The sequence below is a fragment of the Ctenopharyngodon idella genome, chromosome 14 (assembly GCF_019924925.1).
Source record: "Ctenopharyngodon idella isolate HZGC_01 chromosome 14, HZGC01, whole genome shotgun sequence".
In the NCBI taxonomy this organism is placed as follows: Eukaryota; Metazoa; Chordata; class Actinopteri; order Cypriniformes; family Xenocyprididae; genus Ctenopharyngodon; species Ctenopharyngodon idella.
The window spans coordinates 30,888,035-30,913,901 of record NC_067233.1 but is presented as its reverse complement, the minus strand read 5'-3'; the positions used below and the strand labels follow the sequence as shown (position 1 = coordinate 30,913,901).

At 38.1% G+C, this 25,867-nt stretch overlaps 1 protein-coding gene across 1 annotated transcript in view; it reads right to left on the bottom strand.

Annotated features, from left to right (window-relative positions):
- LOC127494444 (rho guanine nucleotide exchange factor 9-like) overlaps positions 1 to 16,147 on the bottom strand; it is a 49,029-nt gene extending 32,882 nt beyond the window's left edge. Inside the window, 6 exon segments of the mRNA XM_051860365.1 lie at positions 2,482 to 2,714; positions 7,150 to 7,329; positions 8,536 to 8,736; positions 10,295 to 10,384; positions 10,647 to 10,826; positions 16,033 to 16,147. Coding sequence (XP_051716325.1) covers positions 2,482 to 2,714; positions 7,150 to 7,329; positions 8,536 to 8,736; positions 10,295 to 10,384; positions 10,647 to 10,826; positions 16,033 to 16,050 — 902 coding nt within the window. The 5' untranslated portion in view covers positions 16,051 to 16,147.
- Between the last annotated feature and the right edge of the window lie 9,720 nt (positions 16,148 to 25,867).

Sequence of the window (25,867 nt, the reverse complement as noted above, 5' to 3'; positions counted from 1 at the left end):
CTAATTTCTCACTGCGTGTCTTTAGTAAATCCTGACAGTAGTTTTTTAATGCCAAAAGAAGGTTTGCGCTGGTGCAAGCTGTTAATAAATCTGGCCTTAATTTTCTTTCATGGCCTCTGGACTCCCTGAAGTAGCCTTGGCCACCCCCTAGCCACAACATGTATGAAACTGTAGTTCTGCCACTGGTGGTGTTCATGGAAGGACAACACAAAGGAAACCACTGCTGCCAAAAAAAAAAAAAAAAAAAAAAAAAAAAAGAGGCTTTTCTCACATTTGCCCAAAACCACCTGGTTGTTTCACAGCATTTCTGGGAAAATGTTTAGCCGAGACAAATGTTTTTTGTTTGTTTGTTTTTTTTGGCAAAAATGCACAATGTTTTGTTTAGAATAGGTTTTCATGCTTGATTTTTCAGAAAAAAAAACATTATTTTTCATATATTTTACATTGTTGCAGCTACTCTCTTCAAAAGTCTGTCAGTAACGCTCTAGAGTGCGTAACTTGATGCTTCACTACCATAGTACTATGCATCGTTGAACAAATCGAATCAAAAACAAATCCGTTTCCCGAAACCGTATTGACGACCTGTCGTTCAGCCACATTGGTGAATGCTGTCATGCAGGTGGTGGAGAATAACTTCTTTAAATGAATCAGTGATGGCATGTCTGGGAGGCACGCAGAGTGGTAAAAATAATAATAATAATAATAATAATAATAATAATGAATGATTAATAATTTCAATCAATGAATGATAGTGGAAACAATACTTTAAAAAGTGAGAAGAAGCCGGATAAGAGTCGTTATGTTTCCAATCCTCTGTTTTCGGGCAGATCATTTTAAACTCTAAACTCCTGGAAAGTTTTCAGTCCAAGCATGCAGTAAGCGAACAGTTAGTCCAAAATAGCCCTGATGCAGAGAAAACCAGTGTCGCTCTAGAAAAGTTTTGATGGATGACGATTGTAATCAAGGTAAAGGAGATACAGTGACAGTAATCGTACATTAGGCACACAAGGTGAGAGTCCGTTATTATTGAGCACTCAAACCTAAAACAATTGCGATAAAGCAAACAATTACTGAGGGAAGACTTATTACAGTGCCAAATGATGCAGGGAAAGCTGCACAACAAATTCTACCGAATAACAAGTGAGCCAGGGGATAGCATAAAATTATACACAAGCCTCTACAATTACTACGCAATAATGTGTGTGAAGTGAACGACTGTAAACTGAGTGCAGCCGCAAATCAAATAGCCACACTGCCGTCTCTGTCTCAGAAATCAGAGCTTTGTCAAGAGTGCTGTCAACTAAAATACTACATTATTTGATATGTATACTTAAATGTTTTAAACCTTGTATGATATTATAGACGAATAAGTATAAACTCTACGAATGAAATGAGCCAAGCGGGTTCGTAAATCAAATAGCCGAATTTCTTTTGCGTCTCTCAGAAATCAGCTTTGTCAAGAGTAGGCTACTATCATCTAAAACACTACATCATACACATTTTGTTGATATGTATTTAAATGTTTAAAACATCGTAAGATATGATACATGACTGAGTGCAAACCATATGAATGAAATGAACCGCGATAGCATGTTAAATAGTCTCTGTGCGTCTTTTCTACTAGCCTACTTAATGTTGTACAATATGATCTTGTCATTTCAACCAATAAATAGCTCAGCGGTTACGTGCAGTATAAGTCTTACAAAGCGGTCTTGGCTTATAATAGCAAGAATACATCTCTACAGGTCGGGTTTGGGTTAAACTATAACAGTTACGGTTGGGTTCGGGTCGGGTCAAACGATCTCAAGTACGGGCCGGGTTCAGGCCTCAGTTTAAAGCCCTAGGCGTACTCTGATTACTGTTGAAAATTAGTAAAAATTGGGGGGTGGGCAGGTGCCATTGTTATGGAAGCCCATTTTCGCCACTAAAGAAAAAAAAAAATAAAAACATTAATTGCGACTTTTTATTTCAGAATTCTGACTTTATAACTCGCAATTGTGAGAAAAAAGTCAGAATTCTGAGATATAAACTCGCAATTGCGTGATATAAAGTAACTTTTTTTCTCACAATTCTGACTTTTTTTCTCGCAATTGCGAGTTTATATCTCAGAATTCTGACTTTATATCACGCAATTGCGAGTTTATATCTCGCAATTCTGACTTAATATCACGCAATTGCGAGTTTATATCTCAGAATTGTGACTTTATAACTCGCAATTGTAAAAAAAAAAAAAAGTCTGAATTGTGAGAAAAAAAGTCAGAATTGTGAGATATAAACTCGCAATTGAGAGATACAAAGTCAGAATTCTGAGATAAAAAGTCGCAATTTCTGTTTTTATGTTTTTATTTAGTGGCGGAAGCGGGCTTCCATACATTGTGCACATTGTGTCCAATTTTATTTATTTATTCATTTTTAAATATAGCCTTTACTTAATTTAGCCTTGGGTCTCTAGGCAGTGGCTTTTGTATGAGTGTGTCTTACCTATGTTCCTGTGCTGTGTACTTGAGTAACTCTGCAAGTTGTAGTGGGTACTTGCAGATCTTCTGCACAGGGGTGAGGAGGAAGCCATCAATGGCGATGTCGATCATCTGCTGGAGGAGGCGACAGGCTTCAAAAAAGTGCTGATAGCGCCCATCCTTCATCAGCTTGGAGAGCTCCATGCAGGCATCAAGGTGGTTGTTGCAATACTCTGAATAGATCCAGAAACCATCTTGCTGTATGGCAAACAGTCGTTAAGGTCAGAACTGAATCAAATTAAACTGTTTTAACGTTCCCTTTCGAGGAAACATTGACGCCGCGTCATGGTGTTGATGCAATGTTGACACAATGCCATCGGCAATTCAGTGGCTGCTCTGGTAGCTACAGAGACGCATCTGTGGCTCAACCTTTCGAGGATCAGGAAAAAGGAAAAATCTTTTCTGCTGGATGCCCTGATCTTGCTGCCTGGCTCAAAAGCAGAGGGTTTCATCCCTTATTAAAACCCATGTAGGATCACTCGCCGAGCACTTTGTGCCCTTTCTATCTGGAGGAGTCCCCGGTTTCTCACCTTGGGTCCCTCTCTAGGAGTGTGTTTCCATCACAAGATCATTACAATGGATACCTCGCTTACGGGCTGGGGAGCGGTCATGGAAAGCCGTCCAGCTCGGGGTCTCTGGGGGGGGGGCCCACATCTTGGCACATCAACTGTCTAGAGACCCATACGAAAAAAAATTGGCCAAAATATATTTTAAATATATGGTAAATATATGCTGTAAACAGTGAAGTTAGATAAGATATATTTTTGAAAGTGAAAACATATTTTGTTTCAACCTTCATATACCAAAATATATTCCAAAATGTATTTCAGGGGCAAGAAAATACATTTCAAATCATACAGTAGCCTACATTTAGACAAAAATGCAAATGTGGATGGAACATAGCATAGTAGCGATCAAAGCAGGTAGGTAGTCAACCAAAATGCCTATTACCGCCGCGTGTAACAGCGCCGCAAGGCCACAGCGTTAAATGCAACCCAGTGACACGTCACACTTGTCGCACAATCACCACCATGTGGCGCAAATGGACGGTTTGCAACATTGCGTAAGGCAGCTGTGACATTTGTACTTTTAAATGAAGATAAAATAACGAAATAAATTACTGGTAATAATAATAATAATAATAATAATAATAATAATATTTAATCTTGGCTAATTATTTTTCATGTAAGTGCTTAATGTTCCAGCTATTTGACTACTGTTACAGTGAAAGATTACAGTGGCGGCAGACAAAAAGCTTGAAACTACATTTAATAATTCACTAATGTATTTCAATAGGTCAGGCATGCACAATGAAACATTTATTCCCGTACAACACTGAGCACTGCGCATAACATGCAGAAAAATAAAGTGTCCATGAATTATAAAAATTTTTATATTTGTTTATTAAACTATTTCTTTGTAAATGAAGAAATTGTTGATCACTTTTTATTAAATCGTTCCTTTGTAAATTAATTAAGAACCTGTTGATCACTTTTTATTAAAATGTTTCTTTGTAGCCTACTAAAAATGTGAGAACATTGCTAGGCTATTAATTTGTTCTTATGATTTCAAGAATGAAGAAACGAAAAAAAAATAGGCTAAGGTAGCCACAATTTAAAACATGCAAGTTTATTTTTCCCCTTGCATGTCAGCGCGGGTCTCCGTAAATTGGCCTAAACATTTTCAACACGGGCCTATAAAGTCCTGGGACAGTTAGACTTATTAATTATTGCAGGTGTGAATAGAGAGATCAGTGTTTGTATTCCCTGTGTTTGGGATGTAGGCTACAAATAAGATGATGCAGCCTCAGTAAAGACGTTAATAATATGAACACGCTTTTGTCAATAGGCCTAATTCAGAACGAATTCAAAAAGACGTAGTTATTACAGCGAAAATTTCAGTTAAGTTTTATTATAAATAATTATTTTATGTTGTGTTAGGTTTTCCCCATTAAACAAACTGTGTGTTATTAGCAGACAATCTGCTGTTTTCCACAAAATGCAGCGCAATCCTTGATCAAGATTTGAACATGGCACTTAACAAAAAAAAAAAAAAATAATAATACACCACAAGACCATCATATTTCACAGTCAGTGCCAGAAATGTGTGCAATTATGTGCAATGAGCTGATTATTTTTACTATTGCGAAGTTTTACTAACGCTCCTCTCTCGTCTGCGCGGACGCGCTGCATGGTTACTGCTGGAAAAGAGAACATCTGTTCTGGGTATTTCGTGGAAAGTCGTAGTCGAGTGGTATAGCGTTGGACAGAAACATCTATGACACGGGTTCAAATTCCGAACAAACACGGGCTACTGAGATGTGTTTCAGAACTGCAGGACACACATTTATTTGTTACACCATAATTTGCTTGCTTACATTTATAGGCTATAAAATTATCATGAATTTCCATTTTATGCCAAGCAACAAATTCAACAGACTGAACAGACTGAATTTACATTTTATAACAAACAGCAGTTCTGTAAAAAAAAAAAAAAAAAAAAAAAAGATCCGTTATTCAGAAAGTTTTTTTTTTTTATTTATTTTTTTTTTAATACGATTGGAAGGATCCCAGGATCCCTGTAAAGTTTAGGCTAATTATTGGGTTGACAATTTAGTAGCTTCAAGGTGGGGGTGCAGGACAATACTAGCTAAAGGTGTAAATTGAGCGTCAGCGAGGGAAAAAAAGAAAGTTGCTGAAAGAGATCCAGCGCGTCGGCGAGAGAGACGAAAAGAAAAACTTCTGTTCTTAACTTGTTGCTTGTAGCCTACTATTTTCATTTTGCACTCTTTTAATTGTACACAGCAACTTATTTGGCAATACAAATGTAAAACATTGCAAGAATAAGATTCTGTATTCCTCATTTTACATAAAGTCGCACAGGGAATAAAAACCTGTAATAAATAAATAGGCTACTGTCCCGAGACTTTACCTTGAAAATAAAGCAATACTATTTAGCCTAGTTAGTAGGCTATTATTATTTTAACTTTTTTAGTCATTTAGTCAACAAAAATGTTTAAAGTTTTTTTAAAACTGTAATAAACTTTCAGCCAACACTGATTTGTTTGATGGCGTACGGATCTGTTTTGAAATTTGTTGTTTTTCTTTTGTTGCTTTATCATTTATCCATTAGTTATCATTGTCAGTCATCTCAGTTTCATGGGTGATTCACAAAACCAAACACTTGACCAATATGCTGTTTCTTAAGCATCAAGAACGGTAAAACAAAGACTGTCACCCAACATCGGTTAAGAGCAAATATTTACAATGTTGTTATCATTAAGCATCAATTAAAAATAAACACAGCCTAATACTAATAAAAATGGCAGAAAATTAATAACAAAGACCATTTTCAGATCAATAAATGTACATTTTAAAGGAAATATGTTGGCTTGAGAAGCAAGGTCTCGAACTCTAGTCTCTTAAAGCACAGTTGCGCCATGTGTAGCGTTTTCCACTAGCCTATTTTCACTGCTGATTAAACTAAAACATCCAAAGCCTACTCATTTATGCAGCCTATTAGGGAAAAATATTCTATCACTCTTAATACCCAAAAATTTATTATTTGTACCCTATATAATTCACATTTCTATTTTTATTTTATTTATTTTTTTATTTTTTTATTACAAGAAGAAAATAACAATACATAGGCTTATTAAAAAAATATTATAAAAAATAAATACGGGGTATTTAAGGTTTATGTGGCCATGCTTGCCACAATCAGATTGAGGGAATGTCAGTGGGTAAGCATTGGTGTCCTGTTTTATGCGCGATGCCAGATGTTTGAGGCCGGACTGCAGACCATGGGTTCCATCTTGGGATCTTTCTGTGCTACTTGAAGGGTTGTCTACTGCTCCCTTTGTGAAGCTTCTGACTCTTAAGGTGGATTTTCTTATTGCTATTACCTCTCTCGAAAGGGTAAGGAGACCTGCAGGCTTTGTCACTCACCTCCTCCTGCCTGGATTTTGCCCCTGGACTGGTCAAGGTGATTTTGCACTCTACGCCAGATTACGTCCCTAAGGTGCCTTTTTCACATTTCATACTGTTGTTCTTCAGGACTTCTCTCCTCCACCATTTGAAACTCAGGAGCAAGAGAGGCTGAACAAGTTATGACCAATCAGGGCTCTTAATATTTACGTCCACCGCTCAGGCTATTTGTGTAAATCTGATCAACTTCTTGTCTGCTTTGGAGGGTGCAAGGTATGTTTGTGCTGCGGCAGGCTGGTCCTCTCCGTGCACATTCATCAGGTTTTATAGTGTGGATGAGAACTGAGCCCCAGGGTCTCAGGTCCTTTTGGGGTGAGTCCGTCCTGTACTACAGTACTTGTGCAACTTTCCACAGCCTGTGTGCAGGCATCCTCAGTATGGCGACATGAGTATTGTCATTCCCACTGCATCAACACCATGACGCGGCATCAATGTTCCCTCGAAAGGGAATGTCTCAGGGTTATTTATATAACCCGATTGCCTGAGAATAGTTCCCTGATACATGTCAATACCCAACCATTATACACATGCTTGAAATTTTCTAGATTTATTATGAAGGAGCTTGTAGGTACTTCAGCTAAAAATGGCTATAATTTGAAATAAGAGGTGGATGATGTTAATAAGAAGTCATAAGGCAATTTACTTACATGTTCCAGAAAACACGGTCCAATTTCACTAAGATGGGGTTCCTCAATGTTGTACTGTTTCTCCAAGTCCCGCACAAATCCCATTTGAAATCTGTAGATATCCTCAATGTTACCAAAAATCACTTTCAGTTGGTCATCATTGAACATGTCAATCCTCTTTCTGCACTGCCTCAAGTAGCCCTACAGAAAGAAACACCTTCAGTTTAGCATTCTGTAAGCCCCAGATGAGTAAATCAAGTGATGTACACTACAGAACAACAGCAAAAGTGTTAGGAAACTCATTCTTTGGACAATGTGCACTGCATGACTGCAAACGTGTCAAATGATAGAATCATCTGCATGAATAATTCTTATTCCAATCTTTGATTAACAAACAAAATTCTGTCCCTCCACTGAAAGTCAATTTAACTAAACCTGTAACCTTCATAAAGGAAGTTCATAAAGACACAGCAAAAGAAAATGATCAAAGTTTATATGTGAATAAAGCCTAAATTAAAGCTGTTGATCATATAAAGCGATTATGTCTCTTCAGAAACTGTTTGACTCTTAAGGATTATTTTTACAATGTTACAAAGAATGTTTTGAAGCATCAATGTTTTGGTGGAATGGACTTCAATGAAGGGACTGAAATGTCTCAGGTTTCATTAAAATATCTTAATTTATGTTTCGAAGATGAATAAAAATCTTACGGGTTTGGAACAAAATGAGGGTGAATAAATGAGGGCAACTTTCATTTTTGGGTGAACTATCTCTTTAAACTCTCCATGATACCAAGAGGCCAACAGTCATAGGCTGTGTCCGAAATCGCCCCCTATACCCATAAATAGGGCACTATTTGAGGGGACAGCCATTTGTAGTGGTGTCCAAAACCATAGTGGACGATGTTGAGTGCATTCAATCCCACAATGCACCGCAATAACGAGTGTACAACCGATGCACGCTCAACAGCTAGAGAATACCCATAATGCACTGTGAGAGTCGCGCGCTGAATGAATTCCAGTGTCTCGCCAGGAGATGGCGCCCGCAGCTGAATCAGAATCAATCATCCATTCATTTTCCAAACCGCGCTGGTCCAGCATTATCATACAGGTATAAATTCCTTTTTAATTAATTATTAAATCATTTAAAAGGTTTGAATATGCTAGTTCAACATAAATATTCATTACTACTGGAGCTGCCAGTTTGCTATTTCAAAAGATTATTAAAGAGTAGTACATTATGCGAAATCGGCAGCCCTTCCGGTGCACTCAGTGTCCGAATTCACTCACTCGTTTCATTCACTCCTTCAAGTGGACTATATTAGTGGAGTAATGTAGGGAATAGTGAATGAAGGTATAGGGGGCGATTTCGAACACAGCAATAGTCATCTGATAGTGGCAGCAGTACCTCACATATGTCCTTCAGGTGTTTGATATAGTGACGCTCAGTGCTCATGATCTCGTTGATAACGTTGGCCCTCATCTGATCTCGGTTCTGAAGTGGTTGGCCAATGCACAGACAGCCATTGCTCGGGTCAGTGTGTCCATTCTGCACCTCACTGGCACCCTCAGTTGATTCTGTGGCTGCATTTTCCTGGTTAACCCATAGCTGGTAGGAAAGAAACAAAGGCATAATCATACATTATACAGTATCTCCAAGCTGTGAATTTTGCAAAGGGGAATAGGTTTGACCCCTAATTCTCACTGGGATAAAGATAGGATTTGCTGACTGACAGACAGTTGTTTGGACTGAGAAGTTTGGGCAATTAAAGGTTCCATAGTGCAATGGTTACAAAAATACAAATTAATTTCTCTGCAGAGTTCCACTGAAGATGGTTGTTCTTTAACCATTTTGACTGGACACTTCTTATTCCAAACATATGATGACTTGGAATCTTGCTCTCATGGCCTTCGTAATAAGACCAAATATGTGCCTTTTTTCTGGGTCTCAGCTTATGGTTTCAGACAAGACCGCATTGTGTTGCAAGGTGTCACAGAAGCTGTTTCTGAAGTGGCATATATGCAGTTTACATAGACTTTTTATGTTTTAATAGGGCTCAGAAATCTAATGGTGGCATAAATATTTTTACATAGGAATCACAATCCTGGGAAACAATGAATCACACTCTTGAATGTTATATTATATTATGTCTTCTGGATTGTTTCCATGGTGGGTCAACGCCAGTATATTTTATAGTTTCACATGCACTGAGAAGGCCTAGAATGTTATGGAAATAGGTGAGGTTTTCAATTTTGTTTTTAAAATACACTCAATAAATAGAAAAAATGGTATTATAAATGGTATATAAAACTTGTATTATGGAGTAAATTCAAAAAGTAGTGTGGTACTTTATTAAAGAAGTAATCTGATGATTGTGCATCACTTGTAACACTATAGCAAACACTGGATGTTTGTATTTTATTTTATATTTTACTGCTTTTATTTTATGTTCATTATGAAAACATGTTCTTGGTGTAAATAAACAAAAAACAACAAAAAAAAAACATTTAAAATAAAACATTTGACAATGCAAAAAGATTTGTGTGTGTGTGTGTGTGTGTGTGTGTGTGTGTGTGTGTGTCTGGGTCTTGAGGGGTCTTGTCTTGGTCTGGGTTTCAGAGGGTCTTGTCCTAACTCCAGTACTGCTAAAGAGAGACCATAGGGTCATGTGAGGGCATAATAGTTGTCTTAGTAATTCTCCATTTCACAAGTCACCCTTGCATGGCCTACTAATGGCTAAGAAACCCATTCCCATCAGGAACATTTGCTTGAGTGTTTATAGCTTTATATGTACCAATGCCTGTGTAACTCCATTTGGAATTATTAGAGTATTTTAAATCGTACAAACGTATTGCATTAAAAAAAGATGCAAACATAAAATGGGATGCTTCCTGGCAAAAAGGCAAAGATGCTTCTGAATGCAAAGCAGATTACTATAACTAACATTTATTTTAACATGAGGCCTGTGATTTGGAGGATACTACAAAACGCATCCAAAGCAGAACATGTAATGAAGAAAGGATGCTTATGTTCTAAATCTACTTGAAAAGCTACGAAGCACACTAGGAGCGTGATTTCAGTTGGATGCTTTAAAATGCTTTATGAGAGACGGCTGTGTTGACAAAATCAGCAGCACTTGATAAGATTTGAGGAGCTGGGAACGCACCTTTGCTGTTGTGTTATGGAACCTTGGAGTTGCTATAGGGTTGATATAGAAAACTGGTTTTGTGTAAGGTTGAGGAGGGTGGGGATCAACCTTTGGAAAGAATGAAAAAATACACTTTGTTTTAATTTACTCTTGTTGTGGAAGAATAGAAATGGAACAGTCAGATGGAAGTGGCTTGGCAACACTGATTCAACACTGACTGCATTCTTTTCAAAGTCCAGACAGACGCATCTAATCGGGATCAGTGTCCCAAGACCTCATTTCTTCACTTGAGACCTTGAGCCGCATCACAATTAAATAATAAGATCAAGATGAGATGAGAGAGTTGATCCAAGATGTGGCTGAAACCTACCCTCACAAAGCTGGCGGGGAACCAGCCCTCCTCGTCATCGATTTGACCCCACCACCAGTCTTTATTGGAGGCATCCAGGACTTTGATGACGTCTCCCGCCTTAAACGCCAACTCCCTCTCGGCCATGGTCACGTGATCCCATACTGCCTCTGCGCTGACCACTGAACCTCCGCTGATCAACTGTAGAAAAATACAATGACGCTGATGTAGAAATGTTCATTCTTTCACACACATGACTGTTTCAAAACTCGATCCCCTGTATGCCATTCATCAAAAAACAGGTAGTCCTGTCTCAAATTCATGCCACCAGTGGAGCCAGTGTTGCTATGTTGGGCTGTTCAATATGCTCTAACAATCACAGCCCAATGTTTGGAACGCATCACAATTGTGTCTGCACATTAATCTATGACAAGTGGCACATTAATCTATGAAAAGTGAAAGTATTTCCAAAAAGGTTAATCACCCAGTTGTTCTCAATTCTGGTCCTGCAGATAAAATTTTTTTTACCTACTGTAGCATTACAACTGCTTCTCACTGGAGTGGCACCCTCAAAGGTACCCCTTTGAGCCTTATCATAGAGATTCATATTAGTCCCATATTATCTTAGGGTATATAATATGCAACTAGGGCTGCACGATATATCGAAATTAACCAAATATCTCAAATGTACATATCGCGATATGCATATTGCAACAGTATGCGATATATGAATGATTTTAATAGGCTAAAACATTGCGAAAAGTCCGTTTTAGGTCAATGCACATAGCAGTGAATAGACTGGGCATGCGACTGTTACTTACTGTACGTGACTTGCTTGACGTTAAAAAGAGATATTAACCGTGATAAGCTGCAGAAAACAACTCCTTGTGGTCTCGCGCTGTCTGCTGTCTAAAGCCTGATATATGCTTTCGCCTGGCTCTGCACCCCGAGCCTCCACTGACTGTGCGCGCATCTCCCCAAACGGACGAGATGCTTGACGCGCTCGCCGTTGTTCTATTCTTTGAAACGACAGGGGGCGACTTGGAGAAATTGTTCTCTAATCAGCAGGAAGCAGGGGTGAGAAGTAAGGTACACGTGACAATGTCTATTCTAGTAACTACACTTCACCAAAACCACACTGCAAAAAGAATCGTGTAAAACCCAGTAAACCTTGAGATTATTACTTGTGAGATTAGAACAAAATATATGGATATGTGAACATGTATACACAACTAAATTAACAATCTCTTAAATATTTTCTAATTTCACTAAACATTTTCATTTAGTTTCATGAAAATGTTTTATTAAACATGGACCTTTATTTTCATTAAAAGGGATTATTTCTGGTATTGTTGGCACATTTAGTAAATTTAAGCAACTAATTTAGACGCGCAAACTGGGCGTCTAAAGTACAAGCTTAGCCAGAAGTACAAGCTTAGCCAGATTCGCCGATGACATCATTTTTGGCCCTGTCCCAAATGGCACACTTCTATGCGCTTTCGGTCTTGTGGAACGAGACCGTAGGGTGTCCCATTCTTTATTTTAGGTTTCAGAAGGGTGCTCGCGAGAGTCCCCTTTGCGGCCGCTATGCGCCCTCGATGCGCACTTCAGCTGAGCCCACAAGTCTGTGAGCTATGCAGAGGACTTTACCCGGCAGTCAAAGCGGCATTACGTCATGAAAGTACGGACTCAGAGGAAGACAGTGAGGGTTTAGGGTGCCATTTAGGACCGGGCCACTAAATCAGGCTTGACACACACACGTGAAGCGGGCGTACAAACCGCCTCTCTGACAGCGTGCGATCCCTTCAGTTCTCTTTCGTGCCTTATTGCACTCGAATGCTCAAATACACACACTGTTATGTCAAAATGTCTATCTTGGTGAGTATCCATGTAAACACAGTCGGTATGTCTTAAGTAAACGTTATCAGTTGGGAAAGAAATCGGATGCGTTTCAGTAGGATCCGTGGCCGTGCATTAGGTCTTAAAGGGACAGCAGCGTAATACAGTAAACCTGCTGCTGTCTGTCAAACAACAAAAGATAAAGAGAAAGTCACTCACTGCTCTTGACTGAACTGAATAACTTTTGTAGCTTTATTATAAATCAATGTATATTTAATTCATGTGAAGACTATGCAGTGTTTTAGATTTACATTTAATCATTCAATTTATGTATTGTTTCTTTCTTGAATGTTATTTAGGCCCCGTCCACACGGAGACGAGTTTAGCTGTACACACAAAAATGTTGTATCGTATAGGCATTTCGTCCAGACGGATCCGGCGTTTTCAGAAGGTGAAACCGCTATTTTCTGAAACCTGGTCCCAGAGTGGATTTCTAAGCTTTACTAAAGTTTGTATACAGCGCGCAAGGATTATGCGCATGCTCCAAGTCTTATTCTTTGTTTTTAGTGTATCTCTTTTGCAGAATTACAGCGCCACAAACTGATCTGGCATGTATACTACATCGTTTTGAGTCATTTTAGTGGTTTCGTGTGTACGCAGATATATCTTGAGACGAGAAAAAAAAAAAAAAAAGATCGGATAGGGAAAGCTCTGGCTTCGTGTGGATGTAGCCTTAATTTGTCCTATTGTTTGTAGTTCTTTTTTTTTTTTTTTTAAAAAAAAAACAAAGACAAATTAAAATAAGAAAAAAAAAAAAAAATCTTCCACCCTTAGTTTCAGGTGTTTTTGTTTACCTGCATGTTCTTGATGTTAAGATTTAGGTTGATATAACTATATATTATCGAGAAAAGAATTTTTGGCATTTAAATATTGGCTTTTTTTGGTTTGTTTGTTTGAGCCCTGAACACCATGATTAGCTAATTAAGGTGTGTTTTATTCAGGTTGGAGCTAAAAATCTGCAGAGCAGTAGCCCTCCAGGACCAGGGTTGGACACCCCTTGTGTATACTACAGACTCATGGCATCCTGGACACCAATATTTTAACAATTCATAAAAGATGAATCATTGTGTGACCATACAAGATTTTGCTGTGGAGATAACTGACTTGCTTTTCTCACCACCTCATCAAACCATTTCTGAGTCTTTTTTAATTTGTATAGTGTAGTGCTTAAATCAAAGTTCTTAAAAGCTGCTTTTCAGACTGGCACAGGAGGAGGTGGGTTGTGGGAGGAGGATTCTTGATTATCTGTTTGTACAGTATATGTCTCCTCTGACAGTGTCACCCTGAGCGTGCGTAAATGAGTGCTGTCAGTGCATTTGTTGATGGTTGTCTCTTAACTCCCCTGCTGCGTACAGCAGCCACAGGTACAGCACATTTAGACTCCAGCCACAAATGCCCGAACCCTTTTCTGGACTGCAAACATCATATGCCAAAGACCCGATGTACATACCACAAGTACATAAATATAAGAAGATCAAACACACACTCTGCTATTTGTGTGATCCATTTGCTTCAAACTTGAGAAGGCTACATAATACATTAAACATAATTATCCAGATGATTAATGCCAATAAATATCCTCTCAAGCATTTAGCAACCAATTTTAGACTGTTCTGTGAATGGAAATCATTAAAAATACAGAACAACTATGTCAACAAGTCATAATATTAAGACATTCAAAGTCGCCTCTCATTACAGAGTCCGAGGATTCCAGTGAATATAATGGAATTATTGTTACATAACCTCTGTTCCCTTCATGTTGCAGCATACATTATGCTGAGACGAATGCTATTTGACATGGCACCAAGCGCATATAAAAACACAAAGATGTAAAAAACTCAAAATAAGAATGAGGAAACATGTCCTCTATCTGTCATTTCACATCAATGTGCTATTTTTACTGTCAGATTTGTGGGGACTTTGTTATCTTTTAGGAAGAAATATTCATTGTCAATAATACTAAAGCTGACAAAAGTGAACTTCAACAAAGGAAAGCATTTCATTAAAATCAAATTAGAATGAAAATAAGGAATTTACCATGTCTGTATGAGCAACATGAACATTTGTTTTAAAGTAGAAATTTGCTATGAGAATTCCATTTGCCCAAATACCAACATCCTCACTGAAGAGCCAGTCACTATACAGTGAAATATTATATTATGTAACAGACTTGTGTCCTGAGAGTGAGGGCCAATCAAAGTTGCCAGACAGGTTTACACATACAAACACATCTGCAACATTTGAAACATATGATGTGCCTTCTGAAGCATAAGACTGTAAAATATCAACCATCTAGCCTCTAAGTAAACCAAAGCACAGTTTAGAAAACAGCTCCTTGCTGCTGTCAAGCTTTTCACAGTAATGCTGTAAAAAACTGACACTTCACAACTTGCCAAAATGTGTCACCACATGTGCTGGCATGTGATCACAGCTCTGATCAAACATGATAATAACAGATTCTCGGAATGTACCTTTCTCTAAATACAGAATGGCATCTGGCCATAGCCTATATTATAATCCTTTGATTGTAATTTTGCCTCATTATATTTTGAGAGGACTGGGCCAAATAAGCTAAATGCATATTGTCTAAACTCCCCTGAAACAAGACTGCACAGTATTTTATATCATTAAAAAAAAAAAAAAAAATACATTGTTCAGATATCTAAAGAAATAACTGATTGCAATTATTACGATTTTAGCACAAATATAATTAAACGGCATTTGATCTTTTATGGTTTCAGAGCATTGGTCATGAATATTCAATAATTCAATAGCATTTTGAACGAACGTTACCAGACTCATGTTCATAAATCATTCACACAATACATACACATACCTACTACTTTCATAGAACGTCATGATGCATTCACAATGTCGTGGAATAATTATACAGATCATCTTATATAATGCCATAGGACTGAATAATTAGGGCGAAGAACACACACGCACACACTTCAAATTGCAACGTAAAATATATTTTACCATATCCACCGCTGTATAGAGTAGAATCACAGATGGGGAGTCGTGAAACAGCCTCAGATGTTTCCAGCACAAGAAACAATCACAGATCTTTGTGTCTTTACGACTGTGTATCAGTCATGGTGAAGATCCTTTAGCTGGAACCCATGAAGAATATGAGAATCACGTTAACCAGCAGCAGAATGGCGATAACAGTGAACACCGCCACCGTTTGCACGTCCAAGGTCATGCTGCAGTGCTGCGAGATTCGCGATGCTGATGTCAAACCTGCGTTCAGTAGCCTACAATTATAAAAGTATCCACCTGCATAGATATGTATGTAAGAGGTTAAAAACACGACACTCCGGGTATGTCTCAAACCCTAGTGAGCTGCCTACCTAGACAGCACATTTGGGCTGAGCAGCTGCGCGCACCTGTAATGTCCTTCAATGCTGTGTTGCTAGGCAGCTCGCTAGGTTTTAAGATACACCTCTGTGTTTCCCTCTGTGCCTTACATTCCAATACACGCATAAATATGCCTCATCCTCACCATCATCTTTATCGGCATCTTTTGTCGTCAAAACAGCAGCGGAAATCAGCGCGAGGAGTCACTATTCACAATGCTTATTCTACAGCACAGATGACGCGCATCTGCGTTCAGCCAACCAGATACTGCCTGCGTGATGTTACACCCTCACTATGGAAACACTGTTATTTACATTAACAAAATTCAGACTCTATTGCATAAGGCCTAACAGACCGTTAGTCAATGTGCATACAGTTAAGAATATTACTAACTTATTAATGAAGACAAAAAAGAAATAATGAGCTTAAAGCTAAGCAGTTTAAAATCGTCCACGTGTAAGACATCTAATACAAGATCCCACAAATTATTAGTAACGTATGAATGGATACCTAATATCAGAAGGTATCCTAAGTCTTCCTAAGACAACCATCCTAAGTCTTTTCTTTTCATTACTTTTTCATACTTAGCTATACTTTAGTATCTCATAAAAAAGAAATCTTCTGATAGTTTATTAACTTAACATAATATCTTGTAACATTGAGAAACCTTCTGGTAATTATTTATTAAATCCATAGTCAATTCCACTCGATTTCCACGTGTACACAAGGTTCAAGTTTTGTCATCTGCAAGATGGCAAATCCATGTGACAAAGGCTGGTTGGTTTGAAAGTGACTTCTATGTGAGCTGTGCTACATATCGCTACACCAGTGGTTCCCAAACTTTTTAGAGTGGCGTACCAATTAGAGTTACCATACTTCTGCGTAAAATTGGTGCATAGCCACTGTCTTAATGAGCGAGTCATCGGCTCATTCATTCATTCAGTAACGAAGCAACTAAGGGTGCTTCTCAATACTCAAATTGATGCTTCCTCATTTCCTCGCTCCTCCGTCCTCCAGCCTGTGACCCAGAAACCAAACAAACTCAGCCATCTTGGAGGACATCTCAATTCTCTGGCTGCATCCAAAAACTGGAAAATGATGCCTTGGGAGGACACATTTCAAGGTAGGAAGGCATCAAGGCATGTCCGAATCCAATGTTAGCTTCACTTCCTGTTTCCTGAGATACCTTCATCTGATCGATTTTTGAAGGCAGCATAGATGTATCCTTCACTGCCTTTGATATCCCACAATCCTGTGCGTCCATTCTGTGACTGTTGAGCTAGAAAATTAAAGATGGCGTCCGAAAGTTGAGTTTGCTGGTCAGTTTGTATGTAAATGTACGTTTTTGACCAACATTTTCCACTTTTGATGACATTTCTAGTGAGAAATTGCTACTGTAGTAATTAAATATTTGTTCAGTTCTCACCAAACCTCACGCTATTTTGCTGTAGATCATTAAACTGTTACGCTGCCTCAGAAGTCTGTCCGAAATCAGTTTCGTGAGGTGCCTTCATGCACAAACACTGCCTTACAAGTCATTGCCTGATAAGGCAGTGAGACAACAAGTCAGCTAGGTTTTCGGATGCAGCCTCTAATTGCACCGTGAGGAGGCGAGGAACGAGGAAGTGAGGAAGCTTCCTGAGGAGCTATGAGCGAGGACACACAGGTGTATCCTTTGTGGAAGTTTTTCTCAACGAGAAACCTGACACACATATACATTCTCCTCCCCTTTCATATCTGTCACAGTAATTTTAATTTATGCTTTACCTTTGCAGTTCAAATAAACCATATATCTCACATATTTCAAAAGGGCATCTTGCTTTATTATTATTATTTATGAATTTCTTAAATAACCAAACTTCAACAACGTAAGGGCAGATCCCTCAAGCGCAGCTGATGACGCTTTGAAGTGATGCTAGAGTGTTCAAGAACATTCCAATATACAAATAACATTTCTTTGCATCCTTCCCTCGAATCCTATGGGGGGTGGAGCTGAGGAAAGGAAAGCGAGGAAAGGAAACAAGGATGCACAATAAGAATTGAGAAGCACCCTAGCTGTATGTATGAATGAATCATTGAATGATTGACTCTCACGATTTGTTCAAAGCTGCAGAATTGTTTACGAAACAATTCTGCTGTGGCTGCAGTTCTGCTGTTGCTTTTGTTGGAACTATTATTTCATTGCAAAATAGAGAATACTGACAATACTGTGTTTAAAATGCACATTTTGTTTGTTGACCTGTTGTATAATAATCAACGAGTGCATAATGCGGTTATAATTGGATTTTGGCAATATTGTGATTAAAATTTACCTCATGTAAATGCAATACTTCGATCAAAAGTTCATAATTATAGAAACCATAATCACATTAAATTCAGTGGTGTACTATGCCAAATTTAATCGCAATAAACAGGCATTTAAACACCTTAATCGCATTATTACCGCTCTGACCAAAGTGTGCATGTGCTAGGATACAACTTCATGAATGAACTCTGTTATATTATTTTGAAGTTTTCTCTTCTCCAAGTCGCCTAACTCTGTCAAACACAACTCACTGCGCAGTCTCTGCTCCGTATCTTCATTAGGGATGGGCAATACCACTTATTTTGTTTTCGATACGATACAGATACTTTCAAGGCCAATATCACCGATATCGATACCGATACAATACCTCTAATATGAATTTATAGATTTTAACATTTATTCAATTATTGAATTACTAAGAGTAAAATGGGTTATGATACCCACTTAACATTATATTTGAAAGGCATTTTAACATTCAATATGCCTTAATTGCAGTTTATTAGATTATATTTTTGTTTACACATAGTTAAAATGTTTACTTGGTAAACCAAATCTACAAATAAGCCTACTGTATGCCTAGATGAACTATGGTCACTTTAGTAATGGTTCATTTTCATAAGCTGCCAGTGACAGGCTGTTGCACCCATTCAATGCAACATTTGTATTCGGACAGAACATCACTATGAACTTTTAACCTTCAATGTAAATAAATGTAATTGCACAAAGTATGTAGGCTACTATTTCATTTTGTTTATTGTGAAATAACTAATAAGAATAATATTTTATTTTTCTGTCTGCTGTTAAGCATTTATGCTTTTGGGAAACGATACTTTCTTACGATGCTAAACACAACCCTGTTTGAATGTAGTGTCGGCAGTGAGCGAACACTCTGTGATTGATTGGTTCTGACTTGCAGTATTTGCGCGTTCAGATGAGCAGGAAAATACTTCTGCTACAAAATATTCGCTAACATAGGTTATTTGTCCAATTCAATGTATATTGTATGCATTCAATTTATTGTTAAATAAACAAAACAACTGGTAAAACTTGACTTGACATTTGATATTCAACAGTGCTTTGATCTGCCTGCATTGACACTATTCTTTAAGAGCTGCTGTGCAGCCTAACAATGTACCAGTTATCAATGTAAAGCTGCTTTGACACAATCTACATTGTAAAAAGCGCTATATAAATAAAGGTGACTTGACTTGACTTAAAAAACAAAACAAAAAAAACCACAAAAAATAAAAAAACACAGTATCGATATTTTAATTTGAGTATCGATACTTTCAATACTCAATGTCAGTATCGATATATCGATACTTCATATCGATCTGCCCATCCCTAATCTTCATCCAGATGGCGCGAAGAACGCTACGGCAGCGTAGGCAAACCTGGCATTGCGATGTTCATCACGGCGCCAAATAATATCCAGTACGTCCAATAAAAAAATATTTTTAATTTGATGTGAGTAGATTAAAACAATGGCCGGTAACATGCATACTGTATGCCTATCTGAGTGTGGTATAGCCATACTTAGCTATAAGCGAATAATCAGAGTAATGAAATTTGCATTAAAACTGGAGTGAATATTTCTGCTTGTGTCATGTAAACATCTTACTGTGATTAAGACCTTACTTTGATTATAAGAAATTATTGCATTATTGGTGCACATGTAAACGTAGCCAATATCACGTTTGCAATCATCTGGATATTTGGGAACAGTTGCATTCTTGCTCTTTATCAAAATGAAATACAAGAACTCACATAGGGTATGTTTTTGTATCGAAGAAAGTTTGAGACTTAAATCGATCTCTGTCCACTCTGTGTCTATATATGTCCTTCATGTGAGTACTAAATCCCCATTTTTACAAAGGTGCACTGTCGAGAATGACAGTAATGTAGCGCAATTTGCTAAGGCAGCAATACTCAAAAGATGAGGTAGTTTGATTGGATGTCATGCATTTACGGCATTTTGCCAGTTAGAAATACATGCTCGGTTTTAATGTTATTTTAAGGTAGGGTAGAACGGCAAGACAAACCATTTTGTCCGCGTACCCCCTTCTGTCACCTCACGTGTGTAACATTTATTCAAATAGAATTTATTTGTAGATTTGGGCCTTAAAGGGTTAGTTCACCCAAAAAATTACCCCATGATTTACTCACCCTCAAGCCATCCTAGATGTATATGACATTCTTCTTTCAGATGAATATAATTAGAGTTATATTAAATAATGTCCAGGGTAATCCATGCTTTATAATGGGAGTGGATGGTGCCCCAAATTTTAAAGACAGAAAAAATTTACTCATCCATTATAAAAGAAGTCCACACGGCTCCAGGGGGTTCATAAAGGCCTTCTGAAGCGAAGCGATGCGTTTGTGTAAGAAAAATATCCATATTTAAAACTTTAACTTCCACTAGCTGTCATACGCGCGTTCATGAGAGAGTGGCGTTCCAGCTTGTGAGTGGCGCTCCAGCTTGTGACGAAGATGCATGCGCAGCCTGAGCTCCGTTGAGAATATGCTAGTCTCGCGAGAACCAAGTTGTGTACAGCAAAGGAAATCCACGTGAAGAAGCTAATTATTTGAGCTATACTCTACATTTTATTAGTGTTAAAATGCTGATTTCTTGTGAATATCCGGGTTGCTTCAACAAAGCTAAAGTCTTGAGTTTACATGCGCTGACATCAAAGGGAGATGCAGAGCGCTGTGCATGACTGGCTGCCGCTTCAAACCTGGATTGTTTGTATGTTTTGCTGCACTGATCGGATTACTGCTTTATTTGTATTTCTATATCACCATCGGATTACTGTGCTTTTCGGATCACTCCAGTTCTAACTGTTGGTGCTTTGGACTTAATTGTTGACTGCAATTTTTACTGCCTGCAAGTTTTGCCATCAGGCTGCTGCAAGTTCTCTACCCTATTGCGTCTTCCACTACTTTCGGCTCATCAGATGGGTGAGTTACCGCTCTCTCTATCAGTTGTGCGGTTTGTTTACTGCTTGATATCTGGGTGTGTTGTCTCCCTCTTAGCCTGCTGTTTTTGGTAATGTGACTTACGGGGTTTGGCTAACGTGGTTTTTGCTAGTGATTGGCATTTACTCCGACAATATAAACATGCCCCGGGAAACAGTTTTTCAGTTTGTTTAGCTGCTGCAGCCTCCTCCATCTCCCGGAGATCCTGGTCGGTATACTCCGGTTCAAACAAATATGGCTGGGCAAAAAACAAAGTCTTCTCTTGGCTTATATCGAAATCCTCCGACATTTTTCTTAACAAATCCTAGTTTTGTACTTTTAATTTGTGACCGGTGTTTTGTTTTGCTCTCTTCTCTGCACTTCCGTGTTCATCACCGGAGCTCACACTGCGCATGCGTCCTGCGTCATAAGCTGAGACACCACTCTCTCATGAACGCGCCTATGACAGTTAACGGAAGCTAGAGATTATAGTTTATAAAATTTGAAATATGGATGTCTTTCTTACACAAACGCATTGCTTCGCTTCAGAAGGCCTTTATTAACCCCCCGGAGCCGTGTGGACTTCTTTTATAATGGATGAGTGCATTTTTTCTGTCTTTAGAATTTGGGGCACCATCCACTCCCATTATAAAGCATGGATTACCCTGGACAATATTTAATATAACTCCGATTATTTTTGCCTGAAAGAAGAATGTCATATACACCTAGGATGGCTTGAGGATGAGTAAATCATGGGGTAATTTTCATTTTTGGGTGATCTATCCCTTTAACCCCACAACTAGACCTAAACATAACCATATAGGTGAATGAGGGGATTAATAATCTGTAAGGCAGTCATTTTTTGCCACCACACCGGCCTGTGTAACAGTCACACGTTTTGATCATCATGATAATCTGAAGCCTAAATAAAATAGCCAGAAGAAAAATCTAAACGAACACCATGGTCACGTGACTTCAACATCACCACCATTAAGCTTCTGACAGCTCTTTTAGTTTCCCTGAAATTTTCAGGTAGAATAGTATGCAAGAGTGTAGTTTTAAACATAACAAGGCTGTGAAAATGACTAGTGAATAGACAAGCTCTTGGGACAGATCCTTACCGATGACCTCGGCACAGATCCCTATGGCAATCTATGAATGCGTCATGCCAGGACCAGATGGGACCTAAACAAAGTTTTAACAAGAAGCATGTTCGTGCTTAAGGCCACTTATAAGCCAGTCTCCATTTCTTATTTTTCTCTATTTCTGTCACCTGATGGATTTTGGGTTCCTTGTCACTGCTGCCTTTCGGTGGCTTATTGGGGACACTCAGTATCAACCAATATTACTGATTTAACTGCACTATTGGATGAGAACAAAACTTGAAATGAAATGAGCTGAATAATGACATTATTACCTTGCTATAGCTGCTTTACAGCAAAATTTGATCAAGTTTGAGTCATAATTCTGTTACTTTCCTGTTGATTATTGTGAACCAGCTTGGAAACAATTTCTATTGTATAAAGAGCTATGGAAATAAAGCCCAAACCAACTTATATATAAACAAATGTCCTTTGCATGGTTTAAAGTTCAAATTAAAAAAGAAAAATAGTATTAATTAGCCCTAATGATCAATTAAATAATATGATGCTTTGACATCACGCTAGTAGTGAAATGCTCCGAAAAATATTTGTTTTATTACTTTTTATAATATTTTTTAAAATTTAAATGTATGTAATGCTCTAAATCCATTAAACTTCATCCCACAAATGGTTCACAATAAATGATTTCTAGCCTCTCGACTTTAATAATGGAGGTTTTTACAAAACTGATATTCATAGACAAGGAATAATAGTCCTCAAAACAAATAAATAATAAAAACTGTATCAGTTGCTGTTTATCATGAGTTGTAAGCTGCTAATAGATGATCTTCTTTACACTAAATGTCACCCAACTGAATGTTTTTTTTTTTCACACAGTATAGCAGAAGGCAAACAATTATTTATGTCTTTAGATTATTCTTATAAAATATCAGAAGTATAATGTACTGAAACAGATTTTTTCTTCTGATGCAAAACAGTCAGTTACATAACGCTGACACAGAGATTCCCATACGGCTTGATTCCACCCATCCTGACATTTACACAACAAAGGTCACATCTGAAATTCAAACAGACACAAAAGAAATTTCATGCATACAAAGCCAAAGTTGGTCAGAATCATGTATGATATAAGGAGCTACACACATTCGAGTCAGCAGTTAAACACATTACTCCACGTTAAAACATCTTCTCAATGAGACTGGCAATTCAAAGAAATAAACTTAACTTCAAACCAATGTGATGTCAAACTGAAAATCTTATTAATTCTGTTATATTTTGGGGAAAGGGTCTTGGATAATGTGTCGTGTGCTTTATTTACATACGACTGTTTCGCACTGCAAGCTTGGGGAGCAAGTGAGCATAGTGTGAACTGGCTTTTACGTCACTGAATCGCTCAGAGTTTCATATGAAAGTAAAATAATGCCATATGTTTTTGAAACAAAAAGCAAGTTGAATTGCACTACTTGAAAAAAATATGCATTGCATTAACCGTGCTTGTATTTTATATTTATATATATATATATATATATATATTAAATGACGGGTCTGTTGAATCATTTAAAGTTATGATCACAGTATTTTGGCTCACATTAAAATTAACAACATTTTTTTTGTATATTATATATATATATATATATATATATATATATATATATATATATATAATTATTATTATTTTTTTTTTTCTAATGAAGTGAATTAATTTCAAGAAGAAGACTTTCCAAAAATTCAAGACTACATCATAGTATATTATGATGCAATAAGTCTTTGCTCTTAGATAAGAACAGATAAGGTAAATGAAGCACGCATGTGCAAGTATTTATTTACAATGTACAATGTTATTTACAACCTCCACGGCTCTACCAATGGAGAAAGCTTAATGGTCAACTTGGATTTCTCTATGGAAGAAAAGAATTGGATTTTTACTTTCACACTGAACTGCTTATTTATATGAAAGGCATTCAGCGTGGAAACAAAGATAGCAAATTAAGGACTTCTGTATGTACATTTTAGATGTTTGTCTGTTTGCAAAACCCACTGCCATGATACTGGAGTTGTCTTGACAATTTTCCCATTATAAATGGCCAAAGATTTTCAGGTGGGTTTGATTGAACATGTTACGTGTTATTAAGTTTGATGAACGTAATACAGCTGTTAAGTAATGCTAACAAATGTTCTGCACATTTTACTTTACAATAATGTCTAGCAATACCTCTTAATAAATATTCTTTCAGTTAAATAATCTTAGTAAAGTGCCAACAAACATAGACACTTAGGATGTGCCTGAAGCCAAAACACATATAAATATTCAGAAAGGCACGGATAATGACTTCGTGAGAAATATTCGTAAAACACAGTCACGCCTTGTGCTTGGTGGATAACAGGTGAGCCAAGTGACAGCACAATATTTTAGATTAACATGTAAAATTAAAACTCAAATGTGAGTGTGTAAAGTAAACTAGATTAAAAAGTTGGTCAAGACAGACTGTTGACATGAAAAAGCCTGGCCAAAAGTGTGAAGTAGTTTGAAAAACTTAAAGTTTGAAGATTTTATGATTGAAGTAGTTTTGACATGGCTATTGTCGTGCAGTCAGTCAGTAGCTGATCCATGTCCAGATGTCAGATTTAGGACAGGTTATTTTAATTATGAAGGAAATAAATGCTGACTTGTTTAGTGAATTGGGTTAGGCCTACTTGTTCAGTGAATCAAACTATTGATGTGCTCTCAAGAGTGCTATTGGCTCATGCTAAGATAAAGACAGAGAAAAATGCATGACTGTCATGTTATGATCTATTTACAGCATACATTTATTAAAGAAAACAAAAGTATGTCTTAGTTACGTATGTAACCCTCGTTCCCTGAAGGAGGTAACAGAGACATCACGTTGATTGAACCGACGAATTGGGAATCACGCTAGCACTGGTTTTCAAGAAGACAACGAGTGAAGGCCTGGCACCGGATGGTCCGCCACGGCCAGCTACCGAGGGTGATTGAATAACTCAACAGGGTTTGCCCAACAAGGAACTCTCTGGAGCAATATAAGCGCATACCATGGCGCAGCAAGTAGACACTAAGCAGGGGCCTCTTGCCGCTTTTACCCATTTGAGGTGAGAACACAGGAGGAAACCGGCTCAATACGAAGGCTATAGAGTCTAGCGAACGTGTTGAGTGTTGCCCAGCCCGCAACTCTACAAATATCTGTCAGCGAGGTGCCACATGCCAGTGCCCAGGATAATGCAACACTTCTGGTAGAGTGAGCTCGCAACCCGAGTGAGCAGGGCACGCCTTGTGCATGGTATGCCAAGGTGATGGCATCCACTGTCCAGTGGGCCATCCTCTGCTTGGAGACAGCCATTCCCTTCTGCTGGCCTCCGTAACAGACAAAGAGTTGCTCTGAGGTCCTGAAGTTTTGTGTTCGGTCCACGTACAGTCGCAGTGCGCGGACGGGACAGAGCAAAGCTAGGGCTGGGTCTGCCTCCTCCAGGGGCAGCACTTGCAGGTTCACCACCTAGTCCCTGAAAGGAGTGGTGGGAACCTTGGGCATATAGCCAGGCCGAGGTCTCAAGATCATGTGGGAGTCAGCTGACCCGAACTCTAGGCACGATTCGTTGACCAA